This window comes from Pocillopora damicornis, chromosome 8 (assembly GCF_964200805.1).
Source record: "Pocillopora damicornis chromosome 8, jaPocDami1.2, whole genome shotgun sequence".
Lineage (NCBI taxonomy): Eukaryota > Metazoa > Cnidaria > Anthozoa > Scleractinia > Pocilloporidae > Pocillopora > Pocillopora damicornis.
Genome location: NC_142677.1, coordinates 3217112 through 3229693, shown reverse-complemented (window position 1 = coordinate 3229693; position 12582 = coordinate 3217112). Strand labels below are relative to the sequence as shown.

Here is a 12582-nt window from a genome sequence, read left to right as displayed (position 1 = left end):
CTAAAAAGTGCAAAGAAATGCGGCTTTGTTTCCTAAAGGAACCCACAGATCTCCCTCATTTGAAGATCGATGATCAACAATTGAGCTTTTAACCTCTCACAAAGTACTTGGTCTGGTGATCCAGAATAATTTGAAATGGAACAATCACATCGAATCTATTGTCACCAAGGCTTCTAAAAGAACTTCATATACTTCGAGTATTTCGTCGAGGGGCGTTAAGATTAATGATCTAATTACTATCTATATCGCCCCGATACGATCCTTACTTGAATATAGCTGTGTAGTATGGCATCACGTTCTACCCTCCTCCCTCTCACAAGAGTTATGGAGGAGGAGAAAAATTAGAAATTTAAAATCAGAAATAAATTTGAAGGAACAGTTACTAGAAAAACGGGAGACAAATCTTATCCTTTCTGTTCTACATTGTATTTATCGCTTTGTTTTTTCACGAAGTCCGAGAGAGTAATTGATCGATTTCGAAGTTTGCTGGTATAAATGTAACATTGCATAATAAATTTACATGATAAAGCTTTATTTACAGCTAAAGTGGTAGTAAATAACCCAAATACGATTTCTTTAACTGACGGATTAAGATCTGAATAATTAACGTTATTAAACCATTGTGTAACCCTTGGCAAAAGGGCAATTGACAATTGATAACGGTATGCTCGATTAAGTCTTCATTTCCGCAATACAAACAATCCACTTTGGTGTAGGCGCGAGTCATTAACGAATCGTTTACGATCTGATGTGAAACACGAACCGTGGGGGCAGTCAAACGTCAACGTACATTGGAGAATTTGAGCTGTGGAAGACGTCGAGTAAAAAGATGAATTGAGAATTTCAACTAGAATCTCGAAAATGGCTAAATATGTTTACCGTTACGGAGCTACACCTCAACTTCAGCAAAGTGTTTGTGAGAAACATTGAGTTCCAGTAATTTTCTGTCGGGGTTTCCGTTCTCAGACAACGCAGATTTTGGTGATTTAACGTTTTTGTTTTGTAGAGGAAAGCTAAGAAATGTACAAAGATACACACGCACATGCTGGGCTATTGTTCTGCCCATTAGATCTTTTGTTCTGCTAGGTTCGAAAGCGAGGTATTTGTCGGTGTGGGCAGGTTTACGGTAGACACTTGTCTCTAAATTACCCTGAACCCCTCTGGACACATTTAAATCAAGAAAGGGCAAATATCTATCCTTTTCACGCTCAAGGGTGAACTGGATCGACGGCCCTACTGAATTCAAATGCGATAGGAGGCGCTCCGCTTCATTTCCGGATACCGCAAAAATAACATCATCGACATATCGTTTCCAGAAAAAGGGTTTAACCGGTGAAGTGGCTAAGGCCCTTTGTTCCACGTCTCCCATTACCATGTTGGCAATGACAACAGAGACGGGCGAACCCATAGCTGTACCAAAAACTTGTTGATAGTAGATGCCGTTATATGCAAATTGCGTGGTTTTGAGGCAAAAAGACAGCAGATGAATAATATCCTCCACAGGCAAAGAAGTTCTTTGTCCTAGGGAAGCATCTTCTCTGAGTCTCTCCTCCGCAACCTTAACGGCAAGATCAACTGGGATTTTAGTGAAGAGCGAAACAACGTCGAAAGATACTAATTCTTCATATGCCAAGCTTCCAAACAAAGGCACTGGTGGTAACGCCGATTAGTGGTGATAATTTTAGAATTATCCCGCCCAATTGTATGGTTAGTTAGTTATATGTGCCCCGATAAAGCTGAATTTTCCTTTTTCCAAAAGAAAACCGCTTTTTGATGCTCTATCAAACGTGTACCAAACTGACGTTTGGTCTGTTCGATGTATTCGTTGTCACAGTTGTTGCAAGGAATAGAATCATAAAATTCTAGTGCCTTCATCACCCCTAATGAAGGCACTAGACAGGAGTGTCGAAACGTTAGGTCTATAAATTGTAACATCTTCGGTTACATTCATTAAATCTGTAAACCAGAGTAGCATCAAACCATGTCTGATATGTATTCATGTTTAAATCGACGTATTCCTCGGCGTTACAGTCCTAACTGCTTAAGGTCCCTAATCATTGGTTGAAGACTGCCACTATGACGTCACGGAACACTTACTTGTTTGGAAAATCAGTTAGTGTCGATCAGATATTACCAAAATATTTACCAATATAAGGAGTTACATTCTGTTTTATACTATGATTTATTTGACAGAACATGAAAATACTGAATTGAAAAAGGATGAGGTATATATGCTATGGGTTCCATCGCAGACAAACCTCCAAGCATATGGCACGAATACAATTTCTTGAAATTTCAGCGGAAAATGAATACGTGTGACATGACCTAAAATATCGAAATCGTATGGCCCCAGATATGCTAATGACATTCGGCTCTCAATGACGCCGTTAAGTACATGAAACGCACAGAATCATAACCTTTTTATGCAGTATTGGGATCAAGTTTGTTCTTGCCTTTCCTTTTAGAATGTTAGAGTGAATTTTCGCAGAAAAGTGTGTAGTTGCACTTTGACTACCAACAAAGTCAGGCTTCAAGACGCGAACGCTTTAAAATTTATTTACATCACAGTTGATCATGGTTGTTAAAAGGAACAAATTATTGCAAGTTATTACGAAGTAGAAGGAATAGGAAAACGCAAAACAAAAGAGGAAATACAATCGGACAAAGGAAAGACACTTACAAACGTTGCGTGACTTGCGAGCACGAAGAACGGAACAACTAAAAGATGATCGCAGTGAAAGAATCGATGTTAACCTAATGCAATCTGACACTCCAATGTTCAGCAGAATTATACGAAAAAATCTAACAGAATACAAATCGCCGTGAGTGAAAAGAAGGCGAAAACAATAAGAAAAATGTGCGTGCAAAAATACAAAAATGTAATTAGAAACGTAAAAGGAAAGAAATCACTAAGTGGGAATGCCGCACTAACATGCACAATAACAAAATTCAATTAATCGCTCCAGTCCCTCGACATCGTCTGAGAGACCAGGCCCCTCTCACGCACCCAGTTTCTAAGCGAGGGGTCATGCAAGGGAGATCTTCATATTGTTAGAAGTAAAATCTCTAACATTCGTCGTTTGTTTGGTTGATTCTTATTTAATTTCTTTTCTTCTCAAGTTGTTACAACGGGGACTAACTTCTATCTAATGAGAAAAGCGAGGGTCACCGTTTATAAAGGTGACACTGCAGATGACACTACTAAGCTGTCAATCTTCTGGTATCGTCATCGTTCTATCTCAGCCAGCGAATCATGTTAGATTACGTATGACAGTTCCTGCGCCTTCGAGTTATTTGCGCAGTTACAAAATCATTTTTTACCTTAAATTTCTAATTCTTACAGTTGAGATCGGCCAAAACAGAAACGAGATTGGTAATATAAAAATCATAACTAACCTATTAACAGAATATTATTTACATCTGAAGGGGCATCTTAAGAGAAAATTGTCTTAGAAGACCGTTACATAACAACATCATGATTACAAAAGTTGGCGAAGAAGGGGCGTTCACAAGTACCGCATCCAAGTTGCTACGTGCTAGTTATAATAACTATCTAATTGCGAAACATGAAGGGTATCACATGTTTAAGCACGAGAGGTGTCGAACGTGACCTTTTACCAGAGAGATTTACTCTTCCTGGATTAACAAATTAACTTAATTAATAACATAGCTTTCCCAAGACACCATCACGAGTTCTAATTACTGTAGAAACTGAACAACTGTTTCCATGTCAACTTCGCGATCATAACGAGGGAAACCATAGGCGGCCCAAGCTCACGTCTCGAGAAAAAGCCAACGATGAATTCATGAACGCGTCACGCGTTGTGTGACTCGGTGTTAAGTTACGGGAGGAACCGTTGAAAATTTGAACACGTTCTAAGGCATAGTATGGGGAACGAAATATGGTCGATTTATAACGATAAATATTTCGAAATCTGAATATTTTACACGTAAAATCAATAAAAACTTACTCATGCCCTGTGTATCCGTCGAAGTTTCTAGCGATTTCTGCTGTTTTAAGCTTGCTTTACCATCACTGTTATCCATGTCAAAAGACGAAGTCAAGGCTGCACACTCCGATTTCGACCTTGGTCCACGCGGAGGTGATTTGCGCCCCGAAAATCCTCCCGATCGGCATTTTTCTCAGCCACACTTTACGATCTAAGATCGCTGCACCCTGGGACATGTCTCAATACCAAAACTTCACGCGCATTTCGCTGGAAACGAGTGTTTTCTACCTGAATTTCCAAGTTTGCTTCTTTCTGGTTATGCTTTGAACACGAAGACTGGACACGGCCGCGAAAGAGACTTGGGTACGAGGTCAATTTTCTCTCTACCGCGAGTGGTACGGTCGATTAATGTACAATACTTACCCCATCTCCACAGAGGCAACTCGCCTTAACCTGTTGTCCTAATCAACCAATCAGACAGCGAGTCGAAAGTAAACAGATAAACAACGTACAAAATTTGAATATTCTGTGGGGTTTTCTGTGAGCATCTAAGCTTCGATTATTTTCGCGAAAATGCTATCGAAGAGGAAGAGATGCGGTGAAATTAACGGCGAAGCGAATCAGAAAGTTAAGAGTGGCAAAGTTTCAAGATGAAAATCCTAATATTTCATTTTGGGAACTTTACTGATAAAATCACGGGTGAAAAGCTTATATTAATAGAGAACAAATTTCCTTGTGCGAACCTAGGATAAATATTTAGGTATCATAACTTTTCGCAAGTTTGACGTCGGAATCCGATACGAATATTATTTTTTCCTACACGTAGATTTCTTGTGAAATTCATGGAGAGGTGAAATATTTCGCCACCTGAAATTGACTGTAATTAAAGCGAACGTTGTATGTGAAGTCTTACATACCGCAATGTAAATACCATTGTCCACATGATGTCCTAACGTCGATTGCATCTACCCTTCCATGCATGGCCTATCAAACTACAATGTTTTGCCAGTTGATGTCACTAGTCTTCTGGGTAAGTATTGTACATTAATCGACCGTACCACTCGCGGTAGAGAGAAAATTGACCTCGTACCCAAGTCTCTTTCGCGGCCGTGTCCAGTCTTCGTGTTCAAAGCATAACCAGAAAGAAGCAAACTTGGAAATTCAGGTAGAAAACACTCGTTTCCAGCGAAATGCGCGTGAAGTTTTGGTATTGAGACATGTCCCAGGGTGCAGCGATCTTAGATCGTAAAGTGTGGCTGAGAAAAATGCCGATCGGGAGGATTTTCGGGGCGCAAATCACCTCCGTGTGGACCAAGGTCGAAATCGGAGTGTGCAGCCTTGACTTCGTCTTTTGACATGGATAACAGTGATGGTAAAGCAAGCTTAAAACAGCAGAAATCGCTAGAAACTATGACGGATACACAGGGCATGAGTAAGTTTTTATTGATTTTACGTGTAAAATATTCAGATTTCGAAATATTTATCGTTGTAAATCGACCATATTTCGTTCCCCATACTATGCCTTAGAACGTGTTCAAATTTTCAACGGTTCCTCCCGTAACTTAACACCGAGTCACACAACGCGTGACGCGTTCATGAATTCATCGTTGGCTTTTTCTCGAGACGTGAGCTTGGGCCGCCTGTGGGGAAACGTGACCAAACTCTACCTCTAAGATAAGGCTTCCAAAAGGATCAAGAAGTAATCAACCTGCCCTTTTATAATTTTTTCTTTTTTACAGGAATGGTTTAAAGTAATAAAATATTTCCATTCCTTTCCCCGACACCAATATAAGGAAACCCTTACGGTATTTCAGATTAAATATAGCTGTATTTTTATCGTTTAACAAAATGAACTAAGGGCAGCCAATGGCCTTCATTTGGGCTTCCCCCTGTGATGGGGATGATTCTAAACGGAGTAACGCAATCGATCTTCACCTTTAACACACGAATTTTCATTTCAAAACTCGTTTTTAGAGTTTATAACGGTATGTTCGATTAAGTCGTCATTTCTGTAATACAAACAATCCACTTCTGTGTAGGCGCGAGTTATTATTGAATCGTTTACGCTTAGGGGCAGTCAAATGTCAACGTACACTAGGGAACTTGAGGAAGACAACACCGTGGAAGACGTCGATTAAAAAATGAATTGAAAATTTCAACTAGAATCTCGCGAATAGCTAGATGTGTTTACCGTTACGGTGCTACACCTCAACTTCGGCAAAGTGTTTGTAAGAAACATTGAGTTCCAGATGGAAACTTAAATAATTTGCGTCGTGGTTTCAGTTCTCATCACATGACGCAAATTTTGGTGATTTGACGTTGTTGTTTCGTAGAGGAAAACCAAGAAATGTACAAAAATTTAAAATGCACGTGCTGGGCTATTCTTCTGCCCATGAGATCTTTTGTTTTGTTAGGTTCGCCGTTTGCTCAAGGTCCTTATTAGCGGATAGATATATCTGTCGTGTGCTTTTCAAAATTCGTGGAATTGACTACCCCTAGGCCATAAATATTAACGCTACAGGAAAGGATCAGTTTTAATTCTCTAAGCACATGCAAAAGTGAGAAAAACTTCAAGTTCTCTGAGCAAAACATATTGGTTTTCGTGTGAAAACTCGTTCATAATTGTTTGCTAATTGACATTTGAATTACCTCGTTTGGCAAAAAAAAATCGTAATATGCGATGACCAAAGTTTTTAGCTGCTTCATAGACGTCCAAGAAAGCCTTCCAAAGCCTCTTTAACAGCCCATCTTCTTGCTCTTGATTCTGAGGAATCTCTGTTGGGATATCCTCATGAGCATCAGGATTGTAAGAGGAACAGGCAGCGGCAGCCGTGCTCGCGGTGGCCGTGCTTGCGGTGACTGGAGAACTGTCTAGATATTTCAAACGGCTCTCGTTAATTTTGAAGAATGCTAACCCTGACGAAATACTCATGACATTGAAGCATTTTATCCACAGCTCTGAGAGCCAGTTCTCACAACCGGGAAGGCAAAGTTGTTTAAAATTTCCTGTCGGAACAATTGGAATCTGTTGACGCACTAGTAAATCAACCTTTAAATTGGCTAGGAATTCACCGATTTCTTTTTCCCAGAAGTACTTCTCATTCGAGAAGTAAGTTAAGTCATTCTCTTCATCTGGATCTTTGGTCTTAAAGTTAGCAAAGGTTAAAGCCACCACACTATTCTTCCATAGTTTACTCCCAAAAACCTCTGTCAGGGTACGGATTGCATGTTTATCCGCGTCATAAAACCGCCTATCGTTCATACTGATGCAGTAAATCATAACATCGATACCCTGACTTAACTTGCTCTCCATTTCCTGAAGATACAGTCTTTCGTTGCACGTTACACCTTGTAGACCTGGCGAATCCCATACAACTACATCAACACCACTGATTTCAGTTTTGTACGAAGTGACGGTGTCGGTGCAAGCGCTTGTGGATCGACCTTCCTTCGCAACTCGCTCTCCAACAAGAGCGTTTACAAGACGAGATTTACCGACTCCGGTCTTGCCCGTGATTAGGATAGACAAGCGATTTTGGCGTTTTTCTGAAACCCATTTTAAAAAGGCAGAATTCGATAATTCTGGGGCACTGATGCACAATTTTTTGGCCATTCTTCGCAATTTACCCACTATCGAATCAGTCAGGCGAAATGAAAGCGGAAGAGGATAAAAACGGGAGGGAGACTGCTACTATGACGTCACGCAACATTTACTGATTTTCAATAGGCTGCTTGCAGAGTGACCTAGCTTACTTCTTGATCACGTGGTTGGTTACCGCATAGCAACGCCATGCTTGAGAGCCTATCGTTGAATAGTCCTTTTTACAGTTCCTGGCGCCATATTGGATTAGTAACCGCGCAAACATGATAGCGAGGCTGCCGGTGACCCGATTCGGACGTCGCATAAGAGTTTGTAGTTACTACATCACGGGCGACGAGCGGAGATAGAAAAAACGACCCAAATACGAGTGGTCAGCAGTGAAACAACTTTCATACTTCATATATAGACAGATCATTTGTAGTATCAGGAAACAATCGTGTTGTAAAGCCGAAGTGTAAACAGTTTACTTCGCTAAATAAAATGTTAAGCAATTCAAAAGTGTTGATTGTACATATATCTTTTACTGCTTTAATAAACAATGAAGGCATCGGTGGCATCCGAAAGGTACCAAGAAGAATTAAATGTACGTTTTGTATTTGCAGAAAACAATCGTGTTGTAAAGCCGAAATGTTACCAAGTTACACTTCGCTACTTAAAAAGTTAAGCAATTTTCCTCAAGCTTTAACTGGAACAATACTTTTAATGCTCTATTAACCAACAGAGGCATCAAAGCGCCAAAGCCACTGTTCGCTGTTTTTAAACCAAATAGACCTTTTAGTTAGAGATAAATGAATAAAAAAAAAAAATAACAACAGCAATAACAACAAACACAAAGAAACTAAAATGAAATATAAATAGGTAGTTCAGACGCAGCTTCTCGCAAATCGCGTAAGACTGCCTTTGAAGAAATTTACCATAAACTCTGAAAGACGGCGATTCTTCTCAATTAAATTATCCCTGAATTAGGAGAGTCAGGAAAGGAAACCGGGATCTGTGCACTTTAAAACACTGAGAGATTATATACCTATTTGAGAAAATCTGTTGTGGTTTTTCTCTTTTGAATGGCTTTCTGTAAGTACATAACAGGTGGAGTTCAATGCCTGAAATGAAACTAACAGATCATCCATCTCTGCTCTGTTTCCCTCGAAATATCCAAAACAATAATTGCCTTCAACAGAAAAGCCATTGAGATGTTCTTTCAAAAAGTCGATCTCTAAATCTCTCAACATTGTTGGCTTTTGGTCTTCATCCATGGCAAAATCTTCCAGGAAAAGCAAACTACAGTGCGAAAACCAAGTTCCTGCCAAATTTGATTGACATTTTTGACAACCGGAAATCATGGTACTTTTTTTTCGTCACGCACGTCACGCAGCTAGCTACAAACCATATATAATTATTCTTGGTGCCTTTCCAAATGCCACTGACTCCCTCTCCGAAGCCTCCATTGTTTATTAAAGCAGTAAAAGATATGAGTTCAATCAACACTTTTGAAAAATTGCTTAAACTGTGAAGTAAACTGTTAACATTTCGGCTTTACAACACGATTGTCTCTGGAACAACAAATTATATGTCTCTATATGAAGTATAAAAGTTGTTTCACCGCTGACCGCTCATATTTGGGTCGTTTTTTCTATCCCCGCTCGTCGCCCGTGATGTAGTAACTCCCGAGTTTGTTGGTGTTTTCAAGCGTTTCGTTGGTTTGTCGAGTCTTTGGTGGGATGAATGAAAGCTTAAGCGTCGAGGAAACATCCTCCGCCCCTCGAAAGAGAAGAGGAAAGTATTTTGCAGCCTTTGACTGCAATAATAGCGCCTATAATGTAAACGGTACTCGTACAAGTTATCATTTCTTCGAGTTTCCCAAGGACGCTCAGCGAAGGAATCGGTGGTGTTCACTTATCAAGCGACGACACGGACAGGACGGCTTTGTTGTTTCCACCGCCACTGTCCTCTGTCATGAGCATTTTCGGGCAGAAGATATCTCGAAAAAACTTTCTGGTCGCTGGAATTTGAAGACAGGTTTGTGATATTGTCGAGCTTTTGTTGTGTGCGTTCATGATTTGAGCTATGAAAAACTCAAAATTCAAAGATATTTTGGTCTTTAGAAACAAGGATTCGTTTAATTTTTCCCAAATCAAAGATTTTGGTTGTTTTATTCGACGATTGTTGTTTTATTGTAAACTTTATGATTTAAAGTGTTTCATGTCTTGTGATTTTTGTTACTGAATGATAGAATATTTAATGTATGCTTATTAATATTGCTGGACTTCACAAAAGCAATCAATTTAATTGCAGATTAACTCATAATAAATAAATCTGAAATGATTACTGTCACATTTAATAAGTTTTATTTATTTATTTATTTATTTACAAGGTGCAGAGCCATGTATATTTAGCTGAACAAAGCAATCAAACCAAAGAAAGGCACCAAAGGAAAGAAAGATGGATGAATCAACTGTTGGAGTAGCAGCATCAGCATTGCCGTTTGGATCCTGCTCAGTATTTCCTTCTATCAATGCGTCAACTGATGCTGCTCATTCATTTTCAGAGTGTGATGAAAATGCTGCTGAAGTGGAGTGTGAGTCCCCTCAAACAGAGCCTGATTGTGTCCTTGAACTGCAAAGGAGAATTGAATTACTTGAAACTCGGCTAGCTGACTGCCAGGAAAAACTCAGTGAAGCAGAAAAGGAAAATGCTGTGTTATCGGAACATCAATTTTCCATTGACAAAATTAAAGATGACAATGCTGCTGTTTTATTTTACACTGGATTCCTAAGTTATGAGGCATTAATAAGCTTCTACAAATACATTGAGCCAAAGCTTTCCAAAATGCAGTACTGGAAGGGTGAAAATCTAGTAAAGGAAAGCCAGCCTTATCAACTTGATGATAACAAGAGTAAACCTGGACCATCAAGGAAGCTTACTTTTCTGGATGAGTTCCTACTGGTGCTCATGAGACTGAAAGGTCTATTTGTACAGGACCTTGCCGACAGATTTGGCATCAGTGCCAGCCTGGTTTCCAGGATCTGCATGACCTGGATAAATTTGCTCTATCATGAGCTCAAGGACCTGTTTCCATTGGGTGGGCGTGTGTCTGACAAGCAAATAACAAGAGAGAGTGGTGTATTAGATTTGTTGCAAGTGGGTGATAATGTCATGGTTGATCACGGATTTGACATTTCTGCAATTGTACCTGCTGGCGTTACAGTAAACATGCCACCATTTTTGGCTGGCCATGATCAAATGACAGCAGCTGAAACTGAAGAGACTATGAGCATTGCTTCAGTGCGCATTCACGTGGAGCGTGCAATTGGCCGCATTAAGACCTACCACATTTTAGATGGTACCTTACCTAATACATTGAGCCCCTATGCAACACAAATTTCAACTGTCTGTGGCCTTCTGACAAACTTTTTACCCCCTTTACTACCACCAGCCAATCTTTGATTCTAGTTTTTGCTGTCTATTTATTATTAGGTAGAAGTGTTTACTTTTTTTGCATTTTAAAATTGTGGCAGAAGCCCAGCTATCAGTCTAAGCCTGCTTCCCGTAATCAGCCCCTTGGGTTCCATTAATTTTGTATTCCAAATAATAGCACTTGCATGTCAATGCATATTAATAACTATTGGGATTCCATATAGTAAGTTATCATGGAACCAAAAATTCCCACTTTATTTCATTTAAAAATGAAATTGTACATGTATTTTTACACAGTGCATGCTAGTAGACAAGAATGGTTTTGAATTGTTCCCTTGATTTATTTATTATTCACCTTATGTTGACCTCTGAAGTTTTAACTTTAAACCATTTCTTGAGCATGAATAGTGTCCGTATGGAAGCCAACCACCATGTAGGTAAAGGACTTTCCCTCTTTTAACTCGTTCAGTTAGCATCTCAGGGAAAAAAGCCCTTCGATAAAAATAATCAATCTTTGGCAACAATTCATCATACCATTTTCTGTTTTGAAAGTGGATTTTTTCAATAAACAGTGGCATGTTTTCTCCAAAGTACACTACAAAAATTATTCCTTCAAGGGGTATAATGGAACAGTACAGCTGACCTTGAACTTGACAAAAGTAGCTGTGGTTCCTTTTAAGTTGTACAGACCCATCAGCCAGTTTCTCCAAACAAAAATTCTTTTCTTTGCAAGCTTCATCAACAGTCATGCCAGCCTTGCTGAAAGGAGATTTTATTTCCATCCCCCATTTTTTATCAGTGTCAATCATAGTTACTACTCTGTCTAAGCTCGCTCCAAGGTATGGTTTGTCTTTAGACAGTGACAATCCAGGTTCCTCCACACTTACTGCAATACCATCCCTTCTCATTTCCCTTATAAATAAATTGACAGCTTTCTGTTCGCTTTCAATTCCATACTGCACAGCTTCAGTTGTAAAGTTACTGTAGAGTATTGCTTTCAATTTATTTGAAGGTTCCACTCTTGTTTTGGCAGCATTTCCAAAATTTGAGGCTGTCAATACAGTTTTCCTTTTTTCAAACCATAGGTTGTTCTTGGCTTGCCCCCTAGTCAATCTTTCAGTTTCCTGGATCTCCACCAGAGTAATAGTTAGACTGGAAACATGCTCATCGATCATATTTTTAAAACGATTAGTAGCTATGTCATAGCTGTCGGTGAAGGCAACACTTTCGTGTTTCTCTTCAGTCTCTTGAAGAGTGGGCACGAGTAGTTCGGGAAGCTGACGTAAATCAGTCGACCATCCGAGAGCAGAGATTCGTCTTAAAGTTTCATCGTACTTGAAGTCACCACTATTTTCCGTTGTATTCTGGTGATCCTGAGCAGTATTATCGCTACTTTGCTGCTGATACTCACCCGGTCGTAGCACGTGTCGCATGAGTATCGCGTAGACTTTTAAAACCAAATCTGCTTTTATTCCGCCCGTCGCTTCCGAATTAGAACGCAAAATTTCCCTTAAATCCTTAACTTTTAACTTCTGGATATCTTCTAGCGTTGTAATCTGCATATCCTTGCAAACTAGCACCATTTTAGAAGCGATTGAACCACGAAAGACTTCTCCG

At 39.6% G+C, this 12582-nt stretch overlaps 3 protein-coding genes across 4 annotated transcripts; 1 reads left to right on the top strand and 2 right to left on the bottom strand.

Annotated features, from left to right (window-relative positions):
* Positions 1–5650: 5650 nt before the first annotated feature.
* On the bottom strand, positions 5651–7660 carry LOC113679169 (uncharacterized). The gene has a single exon (XM_027196120.2). It carries the CDS (start codon positions 7561–7563, stop codon positions 6580–6582), a length of 984 nt encoding a protein of 327 aa, XP_027051921.2. The 5' UTR covers positions 7564–7660; the 3' UTR covers positions 5651–6579.
* A 1557-nt stretch (positions 7661–9217) lies between these two features.
* Positions 9218–11555, top strand: LOC149040960 (uncharacterized). 2 transcript variants are annotated; one of them, XM_089180067.1, is made up of 2 exons: positions 9218–9567; positions 9929–11555. In XM_089180067.1, exon 2 carries the CDS (start codon positions 9991–9993, stop codon positions 10993–10995), a length of 1005 nt encoding a protein of 334 aa, XP_089036193.1. In that variant the 5' UTR covers positions 9218–9567; positions 9929–9990; the 3' UTR covers positions 10996–11555. The 2 variants fall into 2 exon arrangements, with proteins under 2 accessions (XP_089036193.1, XP_089036192.1); XM_089180066.1 differs by having other exon boundaries at positions 9923–11555.
* Positions 11194–12548, bottom strand: LOC113680374 (uncharacterized). Its single transcript, XM_089180064.1, has one exon. It carries the CDS (start codon positions 12546–12548, stop codon positions 11322–11324), a length of 1227 nt encoding a protein of 408 aa, XP_089036190.1. The 3' UTR covers positions 11194–11321.
* Between the last annotated feature and the right edge of the window lie 34 nt (positions 12549–12582).